A 21,446-nucleotide genomic window follows, 5' to 3' on the forward strand; every position below is an offset into this window, starting at 1 on the left:
TTTATCAGATCCTGTTGCCAACCTTGTTTCTGCCCACGACTCTGCCTCTGGATCGCCCACCCAAGACCACCGACGTACACCGCCCCTCGGTGACGTCTCAGCGCTGTTCAGCGCGCTGCCTCCGGCCCAATGAGACTTACAAGATCTAGCTCCGGCTCCTTGTCTTCCAACATCAGCCGAGTGTGGCAGCTCTTTGTTTATTTTAATAAACCTTTTAAAACGTTCTGGATTCTTGTAGTTCTGATCCAACCTTAATCTTTACAGTATATTCTGGCCATAATGGATCACCCACAAGTTTCAGAATGGTGAGCTGGTGTCGAGGGAGCCATTAGAAAATGGCATGAATGAAATTATAAATATGCTTAAAAACATGTCCCCTCAAAATCTACCACCACAGGATCCTGTTCCTGCTTCTGGACTCATACCAGCTGGACCACAAGCTACAGTACCGCACGAGCCACGCTTGTCACCATCTGAGTTATTTAAAGGTGAGCCAGAACAATGTCGGCCATTTTAAAGTCAGTGCGATATCCATTTTCAGCTACAGCCGTCCTATTTCCCCACTGAACGTTCCAAGGTGGCATATGTGATATCGTAGTTAACTGGCCGAGCCAAGACCTGGGGGACCTCCGAATGAAAACGCAACTCAAGGTGCTGTTCCTCTTTTGCTGCTTTTTCTAAAGAACTGTGTAGAATTTTTGACCCCGTGCTCCCTGAGAGGGAGGCGGCGCGTCAACTTTTTTCTATCAAGCAGGGCAGCCGCAGGGTGACAGAGTACATTATTGACTACCACACCACTGCCACGGGCAGTCATTGGAATGAGGAGGCTCTATCTGACGCTTTTTTCGGGGACTTTCTGATGACATCAAGGACGCCCTGGCAACTAAGAGGTACCCCAACACGTTACAGGATCTCGAGGACCTCGCCAACAGGGTGGATCTGAGATTGGGAGAAAGACTATAGGCCACAAAGAACCATGGGCAAGTTCAGGCCTCCTAAAGTTCCATTACGTGTTGGACCTCCTTCTCTGCCATCTCAGGAAGAACCCATGCAAACTGGCTGCAGTCGCCTGACCCCAGAGGAATGAGAACGAAGACAACGTAATCACCTCTGTTTCTACTGCGGCCAAGATTCACATTTCATCTCGAGATGTCCGTTAAAAGGCCAGGCTCAGCAGGTGTGAGGAGATGCCTGCTGAGTCAGACCCGGGAACCATTCAATCTCATCGTTCCTGCCAAGCTCTCTCTGGAGGGTAGGGATCCCATCCAGATCCAGGCTCTCATCAATTCAGTGGCTGACTCTGAATTCATCGATCAGCACTTCGCAACTGCTGCAGGCATCAAGCTTCTCCCTTCGCCTAAACCCCTGGCTGTTGTCGCTCTTAACGGTCACCCACTTCACTCCTCTTCACTGGTCACCGAACCTGTGTATATGAGTCTGGGGGTAACCACAAGGAGAAACTGACGTTTTTTGTGATTAATTCTCCTCAGACCCCTGTGATTCTGGGGGCAACCTGGCTGTGCAAGCACAACCCCCAGATCGATTGGAGACGTAAGGAGATCTTGGAGTGGTCTGAGGAGTGTTTATCGACATGCTTGTTCGAGGCAGTTCTTCCATCAATACCCGCTAAGCCTATCGAGGAGACCTACCCAGATTTGTCAAAGGTTCCTAAGGTTTACCATGATTTAAAAGAAGTGTTTAATAAAGCTAGAACAGCTTTGTTACCACCTCACATACCTTATGACTGTGCCATTGACCTTATTCCTGGTACCACGCCTCCTAAAGGTGAACTATACTCGTTATCTGCTCCCGAACAAATCTCCATGCAAAATTATATTAAAGAGGCTTTACAAGCAGGTCTCATCAGACCATCAGCTTCCCCAGCCGGTGCTGGTTTTTCTTTGTTAAAAAGAAAGACGGGTCACTCAGACCCTGTATAGATTATAGGGGTTTAAACAAAGTAACTATAAAAAACAAGTACCCCCTTCCCCTCATGGTTTCAGCTTTTGACCTCATTCAGGGGGCTACCATTTTCTCGAAACTTGATCTCAGAAATGCTTACCATTTGGTTCAAATCAGAGAGGGGGATGAGTGGAAAACGGTGTTTAACACGCAAAATGGACACGATGAGTACCTAGTTATGCCATTTGGTCTCACTAATGACCCCCCCCCCCCCCGTGTTTCAGGCTTTGGTAAATGATTTGTTTTTTGTTTATTTGGACAACATTCTCATTTTTTTCTAAAGACCCACGTGTTTGTGCAGTATTAACCAGGCTCCTTCAGAATAACTTATTTGTAAAAGCAGAATGCGAATTTCACCAATCTTCCACTTCATTTCTAGGTTTTGTCATTGCACCCAATCAGATTCAAATGGACAAGAGCAAGGTCTCTGCAGTGTTAGACTGGCCCATACAAAAGGACAAAAAACAACTGCAGAAATTTTTGGGGTTCACCAATTTTTATAGGCAATTTATTAAGAACTTCAGCAGTATCGCCAATCTTCTCCATCCACTCACATCATCCACTATTAAGTTCACATGGACTTATGCCGCTGACTCTGCCTTTCACAAACTCAAAACTTTGTTCTCCTCAGCTCCCATCCTCCACGCCCCTGACCCTGAAAGACCATTTGTGGTAGAGGTAGATGCCTCTGGGGTTGATGCTGGGGCTATTGTAAGTCAACATGGTGAGGATGGGAAACTTCATCCTTGTGCTTATTTTTCTAAGGGTCTCACTCCTGCTGAACGCAACAACAATGTTGGAGAGCGTGGATTACTGGCTGTGAAGCTTGCGTTGGAGGAGTGGAGGCACTGGTTGGAGGGCACCAAGGTTCCATTTCAGGTTTGGACCGATCATAAAAATCTTGAATATCTTAAATTGGCCAAACGACTAAACCCCAGACAGGCCAGGTGGGCATTATTCTTTGCTCGTTTTGATTTTACCTTGTCTTACAGACCTGGCCACAAAAACATGAAATCAGATGCTCTGTCTAGAGTGATGGAGGACAACTCCCGCCCAGTAAACCAAGGCAAGAAATATATCCTTCCCAGTTCTGCCCACCTGGCCATCACCCAGTTAGAAAGAGACCTTCTCCAAGCCAACCAGCCGTGCCCTCCACCAGCTGCATGCCCCTCCAACCGATTATTTGTTCCGCCTGATCGGGTCAATAATGTGTTAAAATTTTGTCACTCTTCTCACCTGTTTTGCCATCCTGGCACTGCTAAAACGCTTGCCCTAGTTCGAGCCCAGTTTTGGTGGTCTACACTGTATCGAGATGTAAAGACTTATGTACTCTCCTGCCATGTTTGTAATCAGACTAAGACATCACGCCCACCCACTCCCTCCCCCTTTCCGGTTTGCTTCACCCTCTTCCCATTCCCTCTCATCCATGGTCCCATATTTTAGATTTTATCACTGGTCTTCCCCCCTCAGCTGGCAATACTGTTATTTTGACTGTCATTGATCGTTTCTCCAAACACGTTCACTTGGTCCCCCTTCCTAAACTCCCCACATCCAAAGAACTCGCCTCTGTCATGGCCCGAGAAGTCTTTTGACTCCACGGGCTACGCACCAATATAGTTTCAGACAGAGGCCCGCAGTTTGTTTCCAAGTTCTGGAAGAAGTTTTGCGACCTCTTGGGGGTATCCATCAGTCTCTCATCTGGGTTCCATCCCCAAACGGATGGCCAGACAGAGAGGGCCAACCAGGAGGTCAAGACCAAGCTGAGGGGCCTCTGTCAGAAAGACCCCAGTAAGTGGCCCTCCAATCTCCCCTGGGTGGAACCTGCTTTGAGTTCCGTCCCCTCCTCCGCCACTGGTCTGTCCCCATTTTTTGTTGTATCTGGTTATCAACCCACTCTGTTTTCTTTTCAGGAGCGCGAGACTCGAGTTCCCTCTGCCCTTAAGTCAGCCCTTCATTGTAAATGCACCTGGTGGAGAGCCAGGAAGGCCCTCTTGGATACCTCCGCAGCCTACGTTAAAGGGTCCAATCGACAGAGGTTTCAACAACCTCTTTATCAGGATGGTCAGAGGGTTTGGCTTTCCACCAAGGACCTGCCCCTTAAGCTCAAGTCTCGCAAACTCGCCCCCCGATTTATTGGTCCATTTCCCATATCCAAAGTTTTCAATCCCGTTTCTGTTTGCCTTCGCCTCCCCAAGTCACTTCGTATTCACCCATCTTTCCATGTATCCCGTATCAAGCCCTTTACCCAATCCCAGTTCCACCCAGCATCTGATCCCCCCCCCCCCCCCCCCCCCCGCCCATCTGATTGATGGGGCCCCCGCCTACTCAGTGCGACGCCTCCTCCGGTCCAGGAAACGGGGGCGCAGTCTTCACTACCTAGTAGACTGGGAGGGATACGGCCCGGAGGAGCGCTCTTGGGTTCCAGCCCGCAACATCCTGGACCACAGCCTCATCTGGGACTTTCACAGACGGCATCCGGACCAACCAGGTGGCACGTCTGGAGCCGTGCTTTGAGGTGGGGATCTGTCACGATGCACACTTTAATCTTTGCTAAAACACTTTTTTACTGCTTGGTTTCTAGTTTTCTCTATGTTCATTTGGTTTCTGTCAGTCTGCTTCCTATCTGCAGCTTTCTGTCTGTCACACCTCCTCTCACTGCAGCTTGTTAGTGTTCATGGGAAACACCTGTGCTCTGGTGCTTAAAAGCTTCTCTCCCTCACAGTCTGGTGCCAGAATATCGAAAGCCTTTGGCGAGTAGTCTTCCAGTCGTCTATCCTGATCCTGTTCATAGTCTCCTGCCTGCCCCTCTAACTCTGATTTTTGTCTTGCCCTTTTGTACCTCTGCTCATCTGCCTTTACCTGCTTGTTTTTGGACTCTGAGTTTTGCCTTGCTCTTTGGTACTGTCGCCTTTTATCAGATCCTGTTGCCAACCTTGTTTCTGCCCACGACTCTGCCTTTGGATCGCCCACCCAAGACCACCGACGCACACTGCCCCTCGGTGATTTCTCAGCGCTCTGTCCTAGGCCCACTGAGACTTACAAGATCTGGCTCCTTGTCTTCCAACACCTGCCGAGTGTGGCAGCTCTTTGTTTATTTAATAAACCTTTTAAAATGTTCTGGATTCTTGTGGTTCTGATCCAACCTTAATCTTTACAATATCTACAAATTCTACCAGTGGCTATAGAACAAGAACACACCATCAGCAAAAGAGCAATAGAGCCCAAGGTCTACCATACCAGACAAGACCCAAGATGCAGGCTGTCCAAACATGACACTTAGACAGTCCAACACATAATAGCAGAAGAACAGATCCAGGGAAGCAAAGCATACATGGAATGCCATAACCAAGTGGTTGGAATAATACACTGCCTGGCCAAAAAAATGTTGCCACCAAAAAAAAGGTCACACACTAATATTTCGTTGGACCGCCTTTAGATTTGCTGTGGTATTTCTTTTTCCAATACGCTTCTGCAATGTCACAAGATCAACTTCCAGCCAGAGTTGCATTAATTTTTCTCTAAGATCTTGCATTGATGATGGCAGATACTGACCACTGCACAAAGCCTTCTCCAACACATCCCAACAATTTTCAATGGGGTTAAGGTCTGGACTCTGGTCGCCAATCCATGTGTGAAAATTATATCTCTTACTCCCAGAACCACTCTTTCACAATTCGAGCCTGATAAATCCTGGCATTGTCCTCTTGGAATATGCCCGTGCCATCAGGGAAGAAAAAAATCCATTGATGGAATAACCTGGTCATTCAGTATATTCATGTAGTCAGCTGACCTCATTCTTTGACCACATACTGTTGCTGAGCCTAGACCTGAACAGCTGCAGCAACCCCAGATCATAGCACTACACCCACAGGCTTGTACAGTAGGCACTAGGTATGATGGATGCATCACCTCATCTCCTCTCTTCTTACCCTGATGCACACATCACCCTGGAACAGGGTAAATCTAGACTCATCAGACCACATTAGACTATCTTTCATTGTTCCAGAGTCCAATCTTTATGCTCCCTAGCAAATTGAAGCTTTTTTTTTCAGTTATTCTCACTGATTAGTGGTTTTCTTAAGGCTACACAGCTGTTCAGTCCCAATTCCTTGAGTTCCCTTCACATTGTGCGTGTGAAAATGCTCTTAATTTCACTATTAAACATAGCCCTGAGTGCTACTGTTGTTTTCCTTCGTGTTAATTTCACCAAACGTTCAAGTGATCACCGATCACATTCATTCAGGATTTTTTCTGGCCACATTTCTTCCTCGAAGACGATGGGTCCCCACTATCCTTTCAGTTTTTAATAATGTGTTGGACAGTTCTTAACCCAATTTTAGCAGTTTCTGCAATCTCCTTGGATGTTTTCTCTGCTTGATGCATGCCAATGATTTCACCCTTCTCAAACAGACTGACATCTTTTCCACAACCACACAATGAGTCTTTTGACATGGTTGTTTAAGAATTAAGAAGCAACTCATTGCACCAGTTGGGTTTAAATAACTTGTTGCCAGCTGAAAGATAATTCCCCATGCAGTAATTATCCAATAGGAGGCTCATAGCTGTAGTTAAATCCAAGTGGCAACTGTATTTTTGGCCAGGTAGTGTATATAGGAACATCTGTGCCAAGTATGGACTGGAAGTCCCCCAGTCAAAATGGGAGATGCCATCAAGGTGGTGAAGAATGAAAGCACTAAGATACTGTGGGACTTCCAGATCCAAAAGGACAAACAGGTGATGGCTAATCAACCAGACTGTGGTGGTCAGCAATATAGAGAAGATGGCAGTGATAATAGAAGTAGCAATTCCAAGTGACTGTAACATAAGGAAGGAGAATGAGAAGCTCGAGAAATACCAAGGGCTGAAAGAGGAAATATGGAAGTTGTGGGGAGTCAAAGTGTCAGTAGTTCTAGTGGTCTTTGGAACACTTGGTGCTGTTACCCCCAAACTGGAATAGAGGCTCTAACATATCCCAGAAAACACCTGAGAGATCTCTGCCCAGAAGAACACAGTCCTAGAAACGGGCTGATACTGCTCAAAACTCTCAAACTCCCAGTCCTCTGGTAAAGGACCCAAATTTAAAGTGAAATAGAACCACCCAAGTGGAGGAGTAGGGCCTGCTATTTACAGTATAGTATATACTGTAACTGGAAGTAAGCAAATTATTTATTTTTCAACTTATCCAACTCACAAGATTAACAAATGATCCATAATTTAGCACTGAGCATTGGTGCAGTGATTGGGTAACCCCTGATTTCCAAGGTTTGATTACAACAGATAAAACATTCATCTATCTATCTTCTTTTTTTTAAGGTTAAATGGAGCTAGTCTCTGTCTCCATCAGTCAATTTACGAGAGGCGGTACACTCTAGACAGGTCTGCAGTCCATTAGTAGCCCCTTGCTACTTAGCGATTCGACTATTGCGGACTCGCACTATAGTGGTTTGTGGATGTAGAGTCTGTCCACATATGGGACAAAAAAAGTGCAAAACACACAACTGGGGACTTGTGATTGTGAAAAAGTTAATGACAAAAAATATATATTTGGACAGGTGCCACCATTTTGTAGTTTTCTTTCATTCAGCCTCCTCCGTACTGTAATCACCACTCATAAGGACTAAATTACATTACTTAAGTCAATGCTGTAATGTCTCCGGCCACTGTTTTCTGCCTAACAGTATTTTTGCAAAGCAAAGTCATGACTGCTGAACCAGTCTTTCAAACGTATAATTTAATTCACACATGGAAAAGTTTTGTTTAAGAAAATTAATCTTTACAAACTGTCAGAAAAATGTACGGAGCTCAGACTGATCTTATGGGAAAGAACAAGTCAGAACATGTTATTATGTGATATTCTGTATGCTTTGTTCTCTGCTGAAGGCCTCGAAACCTTGGATAAACAGAGCCATGTGTTGCTCGACACGTACACGTACACATTCACATAAACACAAATGTGTATGACACGCAGGCCCACTTGAAGAAACACACACACACGCACACAGGCCCGTCTGAGGCCTTACACACACGCACACACACGCAGAAGGGAGGAAAGCAGAGCAGAGCAGAACAGAGGAAATGTCCTCTCTTCTTAAATAAAATTACCAGTTTTAGGTGAATGAGAAATATGTGTTTATGAAAAATCAATAAACAAGTAGATGATCAAGTGAAATTATAAACTTTGTGATTTAAAAATGTAATCTGTGTGATTTTACAATGTAACCTGTTTTCAAGCTGAGTCATGATGAATGTTGGAAGGAAGAAACTTGTAGCTTCGAGAATGTTCTAGAAAGAAAAAAAGGGAAGATCCTTGAAACACAGCTCTGAGCGAATCAGAATAGGACAGCACGGAATGACAGTGCAAATGTTGAACTAAATACACCCAGATTTTAATATGCATTAGAATGACTTGCAAAGTCTCATAAGAAACCAGTGAAGTGGGACCAAGATCCCACCTAAAAAAGTGGGGTAAGCCAGATGGGGTGACCAGCCGAGAGGTGTCAGTCAAAATCTGAGGCTTATAAAAATAGAGTTTTCAGTTGAACCTCTGCTGTTTGGGGACCCTCTTCATAGGCGAGGAACCAAGGACAAGATCCGAGGAACATTTGGACGAATTGTGGATTAATAGGGCAATTTTGGACGGTTTTAGCTGGAGGAGAACTAGGGTGAAATCCGATGGAATAAGTTTCTTTTTTGGAACAATTTCTTCAAAACTCAACAGCCTGGATTAAACCTGAAACCCCTTTTCTTCAAATTGAACCAGCACAAGGACCAAGGAGTGGCCCAAATCCGAAAGATATGGGATTGGGAAATCTGTCTCTTACCGGATTCAGAGAACATGGTAAGGAGACGCTCCGCAAAATTGATCCTTACTAAAACCAAATTTTACCAAATTCTAGCAGTAGTGTATGAATTGACAAACAGAAAATATTATTATATTAAAAACCTGGTTGCTCAGAGTTGTAGAAGGGTCTTCTTTGTGGTGAGGAATAATCTGTTGGGGCAGGTGGAGAGTAGGTAAGCTGTGTGGGTACTTGTGTTCCTGAGGGAGACCGGGTGTGGCCGGCTGCACTGAGGGAAGTCTGACCAAGGCAGAGAGGAGTCCAAGTGCCTGTTTCAAGCCCATCCACCTACCTCACCCAGGGAAGGTCAACAACTAAAAAGGAATTAAGGAGTGAGAATCATTCATCATGTAATCTCTGTGTAATCTAGTGTAATCATTATTGTGCTATATCGCTGTTCCCCTGCAAAAGTTATTGATTAAAAGCAAAGCAAAACGTAAAATTCTGGATTCTTATTTCAAACACACTTTTTGTTCTTGGAAGTGGAAAACTTGGTTCAATGAAACATCAGAAGTATATGGGAGGTTTTAAATGGTTTTATTAGCTTTGATTATAAAACAACACCCATGAGTCTTTGTTCCTAGGCTCTAAAAATTACCAGATCGATTAACAATTGCAATGCTAAATCAGGAGATGAGCTACCGTTAACTTGCGCTCCCTCGTCTGCCAAACATCCCCACTCCGGCTGCTAGGTCGGGTGAGGCATGAGGTGAAAGTTGGGTGTGGTACAAGGAACGAAGGTAGTTAACAGTCTGGGTGAATCATCTCAACACAGCCTAAAACTAAAACTATCTTAGGAAAACAGCTGCGGGTAATACCTGAGCCCTAGGATTAGTTTTGAGACCCGTTAGAGGAGAGGCTGCGGTGAGGGCGTGGCACGTGCCCTGTGCCTACCTCACTCGGGTAGCAAAACAAAACGTAAGATTTGCAAGAAAGTGTAAGTCATGTCAGGACATGTCTCTTTGAGAAGCAGAGTATTGCGCTATGTGACCCGGGCACTGATTGGATCAGTAACTGTCAGCTCTGTTTTCCTGGCCACTGATTGGCTGTTGCCGTCCGTTTACCTTTGCTCTTTTTAATCTAAACTTCTAGCGTTACTATTGCATTATGGTTTTTAGACCAAGATGGCGGCGCGCGTACACGCTGCAGCTTCTCTGTCTCACAATAAAACTGTGTTTTTGTTTTTGTGTCCTGCGAGTCGCAATGTTCTTTAATGTCTTCGTCATGTCTACATGTTTAAAAACGCAAGTATAGCAGTGAGTTCCTGCTTGATATCGGAAAAAAAACATACTTTTAGGAATAAGCAACTGTAGTGAACTAGGCCTGAGGTCAAATCCTGACCTTAAGAACCTTATGGGACAGAAACTGTCATTTCATTGATTTGAATCCAGAAATACAGGTTGACCCATCCTGAGACTTTCTTTCTTGAATTAATCAAGTGAAAGAAGACTACTTTCGATTATCATTACTATTTTACAAATGTTTGATAATCAAATTGTGTTAGTTCAAACAATGTTTAAATGTTGAAGTGAACTACTCATTTTTAAATCAACTGTGAAACAGTAATAACGATTTTAATCCTCATTCAAAGTGGAAATCAAGTTGGAATATGTTACAGAGTAATGATTCAATTTCTTGATCGTCTGTTTGAAATGAGCAAGTTGTGTAAGTTGGTCAAAGTTCAAGTTTCGGTCAACTGCAAGTTTACTGAAAAAGAAATGTCATGTTTAACTTTTACAGCAAGATACTAGAGAATTGACTCCACTAAGTCTGAGTTCTTCATAATATCTTCTGTCTGTTCTTAAACAATCTTAATCTTTTTCCTTGACTTTTAACAACCTCTTACATCACAAAACACATCTCTGTTTTGGTCCATCGACCAATCAGAAAGTTCTCAAATGAACCGGAAGTGAGCTCTTTAAATGTCGGTACTTCCTAGTTCAACCCAGTTGGAGTCGGGTGGAGAGTTTGCAGCTCCAGTCGTCTGGGAGAACAGAAGTCTAGCATGATCCAGAACTCTTCCGAGTCTTTTGGGATTATGACATCTTCCACCTCTGAGTGGAACTTCTGAAGGACTCCACTCATGTGAAGTCCACTCGTGAGGTGAACTGTTGTTGATGAAGTTCCGCCACCACTCCGGACGGTTCTCTGCCATCCTACGGAGACGCTGGACCGGTAGCTTAACTGGAGCTCCGCTTCCACTGATACATCGTCAGAGAGGTAATGAGTCGAGTTCACTACCGAGCGTACCGAGGAAAGCTGGGTCGAATGGAGGGTGCCGTTCTGTTCAACACTTTTCACTTACACACACACCATCTCCCTCCCTCTAAACTTCAATCTTTAAAATCTTCTATTTAAAAATCATTCCAGATATTTCCAGAAATGTCTGTTGTGAAGTTTTTCAACCATCGCCGTATGGTTAATGTCTGTTGTACTGCTGGAAGTGAGAAAACAATCGCCGCATTGTCTACTCCTTGTAAAACTTGCTAAATTAGCCATGTTGTTATTTTTCAATTTGCCAATTAATGTAAATGTATGATGTTAAAATTTTGATTCTGAAAATAAATGACCACGTTCATTTTGATGGGTGAAAGATAATTAACGTTTCCGTCCACATTTTATTAAATTAAATGCACGTACATTATACAGTCCAGAAAAATGAAAGAATCCGTTTAATTTATGAATATATATCAGCATATGTTCATTCTACACAACAAACTCAAAGAAGAGCTACGTGACTGCGGCCTGCTCTGGAAGCCGGTATCATCACCGACCCCACTCCTTCATCACGCCCACGGTGGAAGTGCCATAAGCGGCGCAACAGGAAGCAGAAGCGGGGTAAGCGCGGTAAGCGCAGAGGTATCCAAGCTAGGCTAGTGGCTAGTCCATACAAGCCGGTCATCCCATCCATGATTTTGGCTAATGTATGCTCTTTGGACAATAAACTGGATTATATATGCCTACTACGAACAACACAGAAGACTGCGAGAGACTGTTGTGTTTTTGTGTTTACGGAAACATATATTAATAACAACATTCCGGACCATGCTATTCAGCTCGAGCGGCTAACATGCTATCGAGCGGACAGAGCTTTCATTGAGGGAGGTAAGACCTGTGGCAAGGGCTCTGTGTTTATATCAATAATGCCTGGTGTCGTGATGCTGCTGTGGTCTACAAACCTTAGTGGAGTTTATGATTATTAAAGGACAACCATTCTATTTACCGAGGGAATTTACAGCTGTTATAATCGTCACTGTTTATATACCTCCAAGCTCCAGCAACAAAAATAGAAGTGAGGCACTAAATGAACTGTATCTGCACATCACTGAGCAGCAGACAGCCCACCCTAGTGTTTTGCTCACCTTGGCTGGCGATTTTAACCATGCAGATCCAAGGAGCGTGTTTCCAATAACATAAAAACACAGACTTTCCAAAAAGAGGAAACAATACACTGGACCAAGTTTACATCACCATGAAAGGAGCTTACAAGGCCCTTCCCCTCCTCCACATTGGCGCCTCTGATCACATCAGTGTTATGATAATGCCAACATACAGACCACTGGTTAAAGTCATCAAACCAGTCTGTAAGCAGGTACAAGTGTGGGTACCTGAGACCCAGAGGGGTCTTCAGAAGCACTTCAGAAATGTTTCAACACCACAGATTGGAATATGTTCAAAGAAGCTGCTACCAAAAACAACACCGCAGGTCTTCAAGAATACTCAGATACTGTCTGTTTATACATCACCAAGTGTATTGACGATGTAACTGACCTCAAGACCATCACTGTTTGGGCAAATCAGAAGCCATGGCTGACAGCAAAGGTCTACAGACTCCTGAGAGCCAGGAACGCCACCTTCACAGCAGGAGATCAGGTGGGCTTGAGGACAGCCAGAAACAACCTGTCCCAGGGCATCAGAAAGGCCAAGAAGCAGTATTCCAGGAAGATAGCTCATCGCTTCAGTGACAGCAAGGATACACGAGTCTGTGGCGGGGGATACAGACCATCACAAACTACAAGCCAGATCCACAGACCTGTGACAGCACAACCTCTACACTGAATGAGCTGAATGAGCTCAATGACTTCTTTGCTCTGTTTGAGGCACATAACAGCACACTTGCACAGAAATTCTCCCCCTCTCCTGATGACCAAGTGCTGACGCTGTCCCCGGACAGTCTAAGGTGATCATTTATCAAGATTAACTCCCGGAAAGTTCCTGGTCCTGACAACATACCTGGTCGTGTGCTGAGGGACTGTGCAGGGGAACTTACAGCTGTCTTCAAGGATATTTTTAACATCTCGCGGGATCAGGCCATCATTCCCACCTGTTTCAAAGCCACCACCATCATCCCTGTCCCAAAGAAGGCATTGCTCTCCTGCCTAAAAGAATATTGTCCGGTGGCACTCACCCCCATCCTGATGAAGTGCTTCGAACGGCTAGTCATGAAACACACCAAAACCGTCTTTCCTGCCTCCCTGGATCCTTTTCAGTTTGTATATCGGCCTAATCGTTCGACCGACGATGCCAGATCCTCTGCCCTCCACACAGCCCTCACACATCTGGACACGAAGGATTCTTATTTTAGAATGCTGTTCATTTACTTCAGCTTGGCATTCAACACCATCATCCCCCAACCGCTCATCCTTAAACTGGACAGTCTGGGGCTGAACACCTCATTGTGTAACTGGCTGCTAGACTTCCTGACCGGGAGACCACAGGCAGTACCGGTCTGAAGCAACACATCCAGCAACATCACACTGAATATGCCCCCCCCCCCCCCAAGGACACATGCTGAGCCCCCTTCTATTCAACCTGCAGACACATGACTGCACACCATCCTATAGCTCCAACTACTTCTTCAAGTTTACGGACAACAAGACTGTGGTGGGTCTCATTGGCAACAACGATGAGACAGACTACAGGAACGAGGTGAGCCACCTGTCCTTGTGGTGCCGACACAACAATCTCTCCCTGAACATGGATAAGACAAAGGAGATTGTTGTGGACTTCAGGACGAGGCACGCCTAGCATGCTCCTCTGACCATCAACGGTACTACTGTGCAGAGAGTGAGCATCACCAAGTTCCTGGGAGTGCACATCTCAGAGGACCTGTCCGGGAGGAGGAACACAGCATCACTGGATAAGAAGGCTCACCAGCGCCTCTACTTTCTCCGCAAGCTGAAAAGAGCTGGAGCTCCAACCCCCATCATGTGCACCTTCTACAGAGGTGCCATAGAAAGTGTTCTGAAAAAGAAAGCTGCATCATGGTGTGGTTCGGTGTGTGTAATGCATCCTGCCACAAGACCCTCCAGTGCATCGTGAGAGCAGCCGAGAAGCTCGTCGGCACCTCCTTCACCTCACTACGACTTACACAGTTCCCGCCTCACTCGGAAAGCCCTCTGCATGGTGAGTGATCCTACGTACCCACTACACAGCTTCTTCAGCCTGCTGCCATCAGGGAGGAGACTGCGGAGTCTCAGGGCTCGAACTAGCAGATTGGGAGACAGCTCTGTTCATCAGGCAGTCAGGATGCTAAACTCTATCTGCGCTGCCTCCCTTCCCTCTTGAACTGGCATAACACACAAAACTTTCACACATTTCCACACAACACAAAAAATTTTAACACTGAACTCTGTATCATTAAAAACGGGTTATAGATTCAACATATGCTTATGTGCTTATTCAATTTGCACTACTGTTTATATTTTTTGCTAGCCACTGTAGTGAACTTAACCTGATGTCAAACTAAGCCTAAGGTCAACCTCGCACGCTCCTTCAGATTTCAGCTCGTCCCAACAGTACACTTTTGGTGAAGGTCGACTTTACCTTTCTGAAGATAGATCAGTTCGGCGTGAAGTCCTACTTCCAGCCACTTTCAGCGTCTCCGTTGAGAACAGCCAAATACCTAGAGAGCCGTGCGAGGTTATCCAAACAGAAGTTATAATTCCCAAGATCGTCTCTGGATTCTGGATTCCAATAGAAGCATCCTGGACGCCTGCGTTAGCATCCAAGAACTCTGAACTCTTTAACTCTCTTCAGAGAGTTAAACTCTGGAACTCTTCTCCAGGAAAAACTTTCAAGCTCTGAAAAACTCCCCTGTTGAACTGGGAAGTCGCCACATTTAAACGGCTATACTTCCAGTTCATTTGAGAGCTTTCTGATTCGTGGATGGACCAGAACAGAGGTGTGGTTTGTGATATAAGGTGTTATGGAAAGTCAAGGATAGAGATTAAGATTGTTTAAAACAGACAGAAAGATTGTTAGAGAACTTCAGACTTTGTGGAGTCAATTCACCTAGTATCTGCTGTGAAAGTTAAACATGACATTTCTTTTCAGTAAACTTTTTAGTTGACCGAAACCTGAACTTTAACACACACTTACAAAACTTGCTCATTGAAGACAGAAAATCAAGAAATGCATATTAACCTGATTTCTTCTTTGAATGAGGAATAAAAATCATTACTTACTGTTTATGTAAAATAAAAATGAGTAGTTCTCTTCAACCTGTAAACATTGTTTGAACTAACACAATTTGATTATCAAAACATTTGTAAAATAGTAATGATCATAGAGAATTGTCATTTCTACTTGATTAATTCAAGAAAGAAAGTCTCAGGATGGGTCAAACTGTATTTCTGGATGCAGATCAATGAAATGACAGTTTCTGTCCCACAAGGTTCTTAAGGTCAAGGGTTTTGACCTTAGGCTTAGTTTGACATCAGGTTAAGTTCACTACATTACTATACTGCATATGTCACTTTACCTTTATACAAAGTATCAATATCAAGGACTTCATACATATACTGTGTACATTCACTTCATATATTGCTTTGTCACTTTACTTCAAATACTAGAACCTAACACCTGCAATAAACGAGGGACTACTGTACATGAATAAAGTGTAATGGAACTAAAATATATACTAACTCAAACCTAGAGACAAATTAGAGTTGTTAATAAAACGTCTCTTTTCAGCATTAGATGATCTTAGCTTAAATATCTGGCAAAAATGAAAACTAGGAAATATGTTTTTTTTTCAATGAATTCCATGCCTTTTTCTGTGTTTCTAAACATAGTACATATATTTGTCTCACATACAAATGTCTCAGTTCAGCATATCTTCAATAATTATAGTTTATAATAATATATAATTATAATTAATAATTCTAATATAATAATTATAATTTCAATAATTATAGACCAATGTCCTTATTACCACAGTTCTCAAAAATTCTAGAAAAACTATTTGTGACCCATCCATCCATCCATCCATCCATCCATTTTCTTTACCCGTTTATTCCATTTTGGGTCACGGGGGTCGCTGGTGCCCATGTCCAGCAATCACTGTGCGAGGGGCGGGGGACACCCTGGACGGGTCGCAAGTCCATCACAGGGCCACATAGAGACAAACGAGACAAACACCCATTCACTCTTTCACCCACACCTAGGGACAATTAAGAGTTACCAGTCAGCCTAACATGCATGTTTTTGGACTGTGGGAGGAAACTGGAGTACCCGGAGAAAACCCACGCATGCACGGAGAGAACTATTTGTGACCAGATTAGATAAATTTATTACTAAACAAAACATTCTAAGTAGCAGTCAGTATGGGTTTAGAGCAAAAACCTCTACATCAATGGCTCTCATTTTTCAAAAAAAACACCTACACCCCCCTGAACATAAGAGGATCTGCGGTGGAAGTGGTCTCCAGCTACAAGTACTTGGGTGTACACATGAATGACAACATCAGCTGGAGCAACAACACCACCAGCCTGATCAAGAAAGCTCATCAGAGACTCTACTTCCTCAGACGGCTGAGGCGAGCTGGTCTGGGAAGCTCAGTCCTCACCTCCTTCTACAGGTGTGCAGTGGAGAGCATCCTGTGCTCGAGCATCAATGTGTGGCATGGAGGCTGCACAGCTGCAGAAAGAAAAGCTTTGCAGGGAGTGGTGAAGGCTGCACAGAAATATGTTGGAATCAGCCTCCCCACCATCACAGACATCTACACCTCCAGATGCAGGAAGAGGGCCACCTGCATCATGAAGGACCCCACCCACCCAGCACACACACTTTTTGCCCCACTCCCCTCAGGAAGGAGGTTAAGGAGCATTAAGTGTAGAACCACTAGACTGAGGAACAGCTTCTACCCTGAGGCTGTTAGACTCATGAATCTCTAACTAGAATAATCACTGTGAAAAAACCATATCATGTTGCTGCTGATCTGTTTCATGTTGCTGCTGATCTGTTTTAATGTTGATGTGTTCATGCGTGCACATCTGCTCACAGACTCATGTTCATGTTTGTGCTGATGTTCAATGTTTTATGTTATGAGTGCTTAGTGTATATTTAGTTGATGTTTTTCTTAGTTCATATCTTAGATGTTATTACTGTTTTTCTTATACATTTTATTGTTGGATGTAACTGGGACCCTGTGTACATAATTTCGCTCCACCACATGTACCACATGAGTTGCGAATGACAATAAAGAAACTCTGACTCATGGAAATAATAGAACAAATAACTACTGCTGTCGATCAAAAACAGTATTGTGTTAGTATTTTTGTTGGTTTAAAAAAAGCATTCAATACTATTGACCACACTATTCTCCTTGAAAAATTAAATAAATATGGTCTAAGAGGACCAGCATTACACTGGGTATCTAGCTATTTAAAAGATAGGAAACAGTTTGTACAAATAAATGGTGTAAGATCTGACCTGTGCAATATCACTTGTGCAGTTCCTCAAGGCTCTGTACTTGGACAAAAGTTATTTATTTTATATGTGAATGACTTAGTGAATGTATCAGGACTCCTCAAATGTGTCCTTTTTGCAGATGACACCACATTTTTTTGTTTGGGTAAAGATGTAAAACGGATGTTGGAATTGATGAAGACAGAATTTGATAAAATACAAACTTTGTTTAAACTTAATAAATTATCATTAAATTTAGATAAAACTAAATACATGATATTTAGTAACAAAAAGAGAACTGTTGACGATCCATTTAAAATTGAGGGTGATGAGATTTGTAGAGTTAATGAGATGAAATATTTGGGTGTAATCATTGATGAACAGCTAACATGGAAAAATCACATCAATTCTGTAAGAACAAAAATATCTAAATCTATTGCAGTACTATACAAAGTCAGGGAATTATTAAATGATAAAGCTCTGTACATGTTGTATAACACAATCATTGTTCCACATTTAATCTATTGCATTGATGTTTGGGGGAAAGCGTGTAAAACATTTACAAAACCTATTTTTATTTTACAGAAAAGAGCTGTAAGAATTATCACCAGAAAGCATTACAGTCACTATCAAGCACATTATTTTATCAACTGTAGTTATTGAAGTTCCATGATTTGGTAGATTACAGTATTTTATCAGTTATGTATAGGGCTCAAAATTACCATTAAATATCCAAAGAAATTTTGTTAAAAGACAAAGTTGTTACAATCTTAAGGGGATAGAGATATTTGTCAAACCAAAATTCAGAACTAGTCTGAAGGGAAGGTCTACCTCAATCCAAGGAGTTGGATTGTGGAATGGTCTAGAGAGTGATGTGAAAAATGCCAAGTCAATGTGTACATTTAAGAAAAAGATCAAAGCTGAATTGTTAAAAAAGTATATATGAAGTAGCTTAGTGTGTGTTTTGTATTAGAATTAGAAAAATTAGAAAGTTATTCATTTTGTTCTGTTACTTGAAAATTATTATGATTGAAATAATTGTTTGAAAAAAGGGGCAGATAAAATAAGATTTTTTCTTCTTTCTGCTGCCTTTCATTTTAAATCTTTTGTATCTTTTTTATATTGTTATGGAATTGTTTTGTACTTTTTTTTAATGAATAAACTTTATACCATACCATACCATATCTGATTACTTTGTTAATGTTTTGTTAAAATATTATCAGTGATTCATGGAATATTTCCTAACATTGCAGACAAACGGAAAAAATATGAGAAGGAATATTACTGCTCTCTCTATGCCTTTAGGTGATAATAATGATGGCTGACACAGAGTCATACAGTGACATCTACTGTCCACAGGAAATGGAAAACATCTGTTTTTAATGCACTTACCTGTAACTCTATGGAGAGCTGATTTAATGTTTCTTCAACAGGCAGAACATCTGTTCAACAGAAACGTATAGTAAACAAAAACCAAAAGTCATAGCAGATTATTCACAATTTAGATAAACATTTTGACTTGGTAAAGGTTAAAAAAGCACAAAGTATGTGGAAAATAGTTTGATTTCAAAAAACATACAGAAGAATCTGTAAACAGGAAAACAACAGTGAGAATGCTGACATAGCATTTGAACAATAAAAATGTCCTAAAATACAGACCTAATTAAAAACATATGATTCTATACAGACCTGGTTCTAGTGGATCCAGTATGAGTTGTGGAATTTCCTTCATCAGGGTGCCGCAGTAGGTGTGCAGGCCTTTATGAGCCACCAGCAGGAGGCGGCAGAGACGCCGGTGCCACGTATGAGCTCTCTGCAGGCAGTTTTCACTGGGCACATAAAAACTACCCTGAAAGTATAAAAACAACACAGGAAACATCAGCTGCTACACAATCAGTGGTTGATTATACAAAAACAGAAACAGCCCATGGCAACGATGGTTGTGCCTACAAACCTGAACCTACAGCCACCTCTGCAGCAGCTGAGTGAACTTGTTACACTTGTTGGAAGAAGGGAAGTCTGACATTGTCACCATTCTATGTATGTTTCCACACAATGGCAAAATTAGTTATCTGCATTTAACCCATCGCACGTGAGATGCACCCAGGTGGAGTAGTGGACAGCTATGTGGGTGCCTGGGGGGCAATTGGGGATTGGGTGTCTTGCTCAGAGTCACCACAGCATGTGAGAATGGCTGGGAGTTGAACTGCAGCTTTCTGGTCCTGGGTCGGCTGCCCTACCTCTACCCCATCTCAGCCCCAAAGAGCTGGTTCTTCTGTTTACACTAATTACTTGCAAGGTGTTAAAAACAAATGGTCCCTAAACACAATGTGCTGTTTGATGCAAAGACAGATCATTGTGACTGTGTGGAGCATTTCCACAGAGAATTCTCTTTATTGTCCACTGTTGTGGGGTGACAAGGGGAAATTAGAAATACCCTCTGTCCATCTGTGCATCTTGTGAGCATGAGAACTTGAAAAATAAGTGAGCTCTCTCTCACCTTTCATTTTGGTGTGTCTCTTTCCTGTCCTCTCAAACCAGTAAGACAAGGCAGATGGCTGCCAATCCTAAGCCTGGTTCTTCTGGACGTTCATCTGTTAAAAGGGACTTGTTCCTTTCTATTATCACCAATGTGCTGCTCAAGATGTAAGGATGGTACTTTTCTGTGGCCCGATTTGTGTCTGTTTCCCTCGTGCTCCCTCATTAGTTTCCATTGTTACCACCTGTGTCTTGTCCCAGCTGTCTGCAATTATGTCTCGTCTTGTCTATGCATATAAGCCACCTGTTCTGTCTTGTTCTTCGTCGGGTCGTCTTCATTGGGTACTCTTCCTTGTGTCTCCTGAGTCTTTCCCTGAGTCTTCCTGGTCCCTCGAGTTCCCCGTGTCTCTCATGTCTCCTGAGTTCCCCGTGCCTCCTTTCTAGTTCATGTAAGTTTTGCTGCCCCGTCAGCTTGTTTATTTTGTACTTTTGTTTTTTCATTAAAAGCCTATTTTTGTATATCTGCCGAGTTGAGTCCCTGTTCTGCACTCTGGGTTCGCTCCTGACACAAATCCTAACAGTACGACCCGACCAGAACAGAACCCAGCGGGCAGGGTTCTCACTCGGCAACACTCACCTTTTTTCCCTCCTCGTGTCGCGATGGACAAGCTCCTCTCCGTCTCTGTCCTTCCGCTGTCCCACCGCCGCCGCAGTGGCAGAAGACGGTTCCGGAGGCAGTCTGCGGCGACCAGCCCGGTCTCGTCGGCCGAGCAGAACTTCAGAGCTGGTTCTGGTGTTTTCGTGGGAGCGGGGTCCGCCGCCTCACCTCCCAGGTTTCCGGTGGGGGCGAGATCCAGCATCCCGCGGGAGCTCCGGTCCACTCCTGTTCGGTGAGTCCGGTCCGGTTGACGTTACAGGGGCGGGTTCCGTCGCCTCACCTTCCAGGTTCCTGGTGGGGGCGGAATCCGGCCTCTCACCGCCACTCCGCGCCGCGGCTGTTCGACCTAGCCTGGCCGTACCTCCGGAGAGTATTCATTGTGACTCCGTGGGGGCGTGTCCCGCCGCCTCACCTTCCAGGTTTCCGGTGGGGGCGGCACCCGTCACCTCACCCACTCATACAGACATTCCTTTTTTTCATTCATTTTCCCTGGAAGAGATTTTTTATGTTAATCAGACAATTTTTGAACTATTTAATTCTGCTAAAAGAAACTCGTCCTCCTTTGATTTAGTTTTGTCCCAGGTGAAGGATTTTTTACTTTCTATCCCAGGCCTTTCTTTGCTCCTCGAATATGATTTTTTATTAACCGAATTAGAGACTCTAAAGACTCCAGTTACAGCCATCCCTGAGGTGGACTCCACGCTACACGCAGCCCCTGAGGTGGGTCCTCATCTCTCCTATTCCGAGGGGGTCCCGGCAGACGCTCCTCAACTCTCCACATCTCCAGAGGGGTCGGCGCTCTCCACATCTCCAGAGGG

General features: G+C 43.7%; 1 protein-coding gene across 1 annotated transcript in view; it reads right to left on the reverse strand.

The window, feature by feature from the left end:
* The window catches only part of fam135b (family with sequence similarity 135 member B), a 191,907-nt gene that overhangs the window by 45,804 nt on the left and 124,657 nt on the right, over window positions 1–21,446 (reverse strand). The window contains exons 6-7 of the mRNA XM_037693577.1: window positions 19,182–19,341; window positions 18,885–18,934 (exon numbers count right to left, since the gene is read on the reverse strand). Coding sequence (XP_037549505.1) covers window positions 18,885–18,934; window positions 19,182–19,341 — 210 coding nt within the window. The remainder of the gene's footprint in view (window positions 1–18,884; window positions 18,935–19,181; window positions 19,342–21,446) is intronic.

Source organism: Nematolebias whitei, chromosome 19 (genome assembly GCF_014905685.2).
Source record: "Nematolebias whitei isolate Nwh7 chromosome 19, NemWhi1, whole genome shotgun sequence".
Taxonomy (NCBI): domain Eukaryota; kingdom Metazoa; phylum Chordata; class Actinopteri; order Cyprinodontiformes; family Rivulidae; genus Nematolebias; species Nematolebias whitei.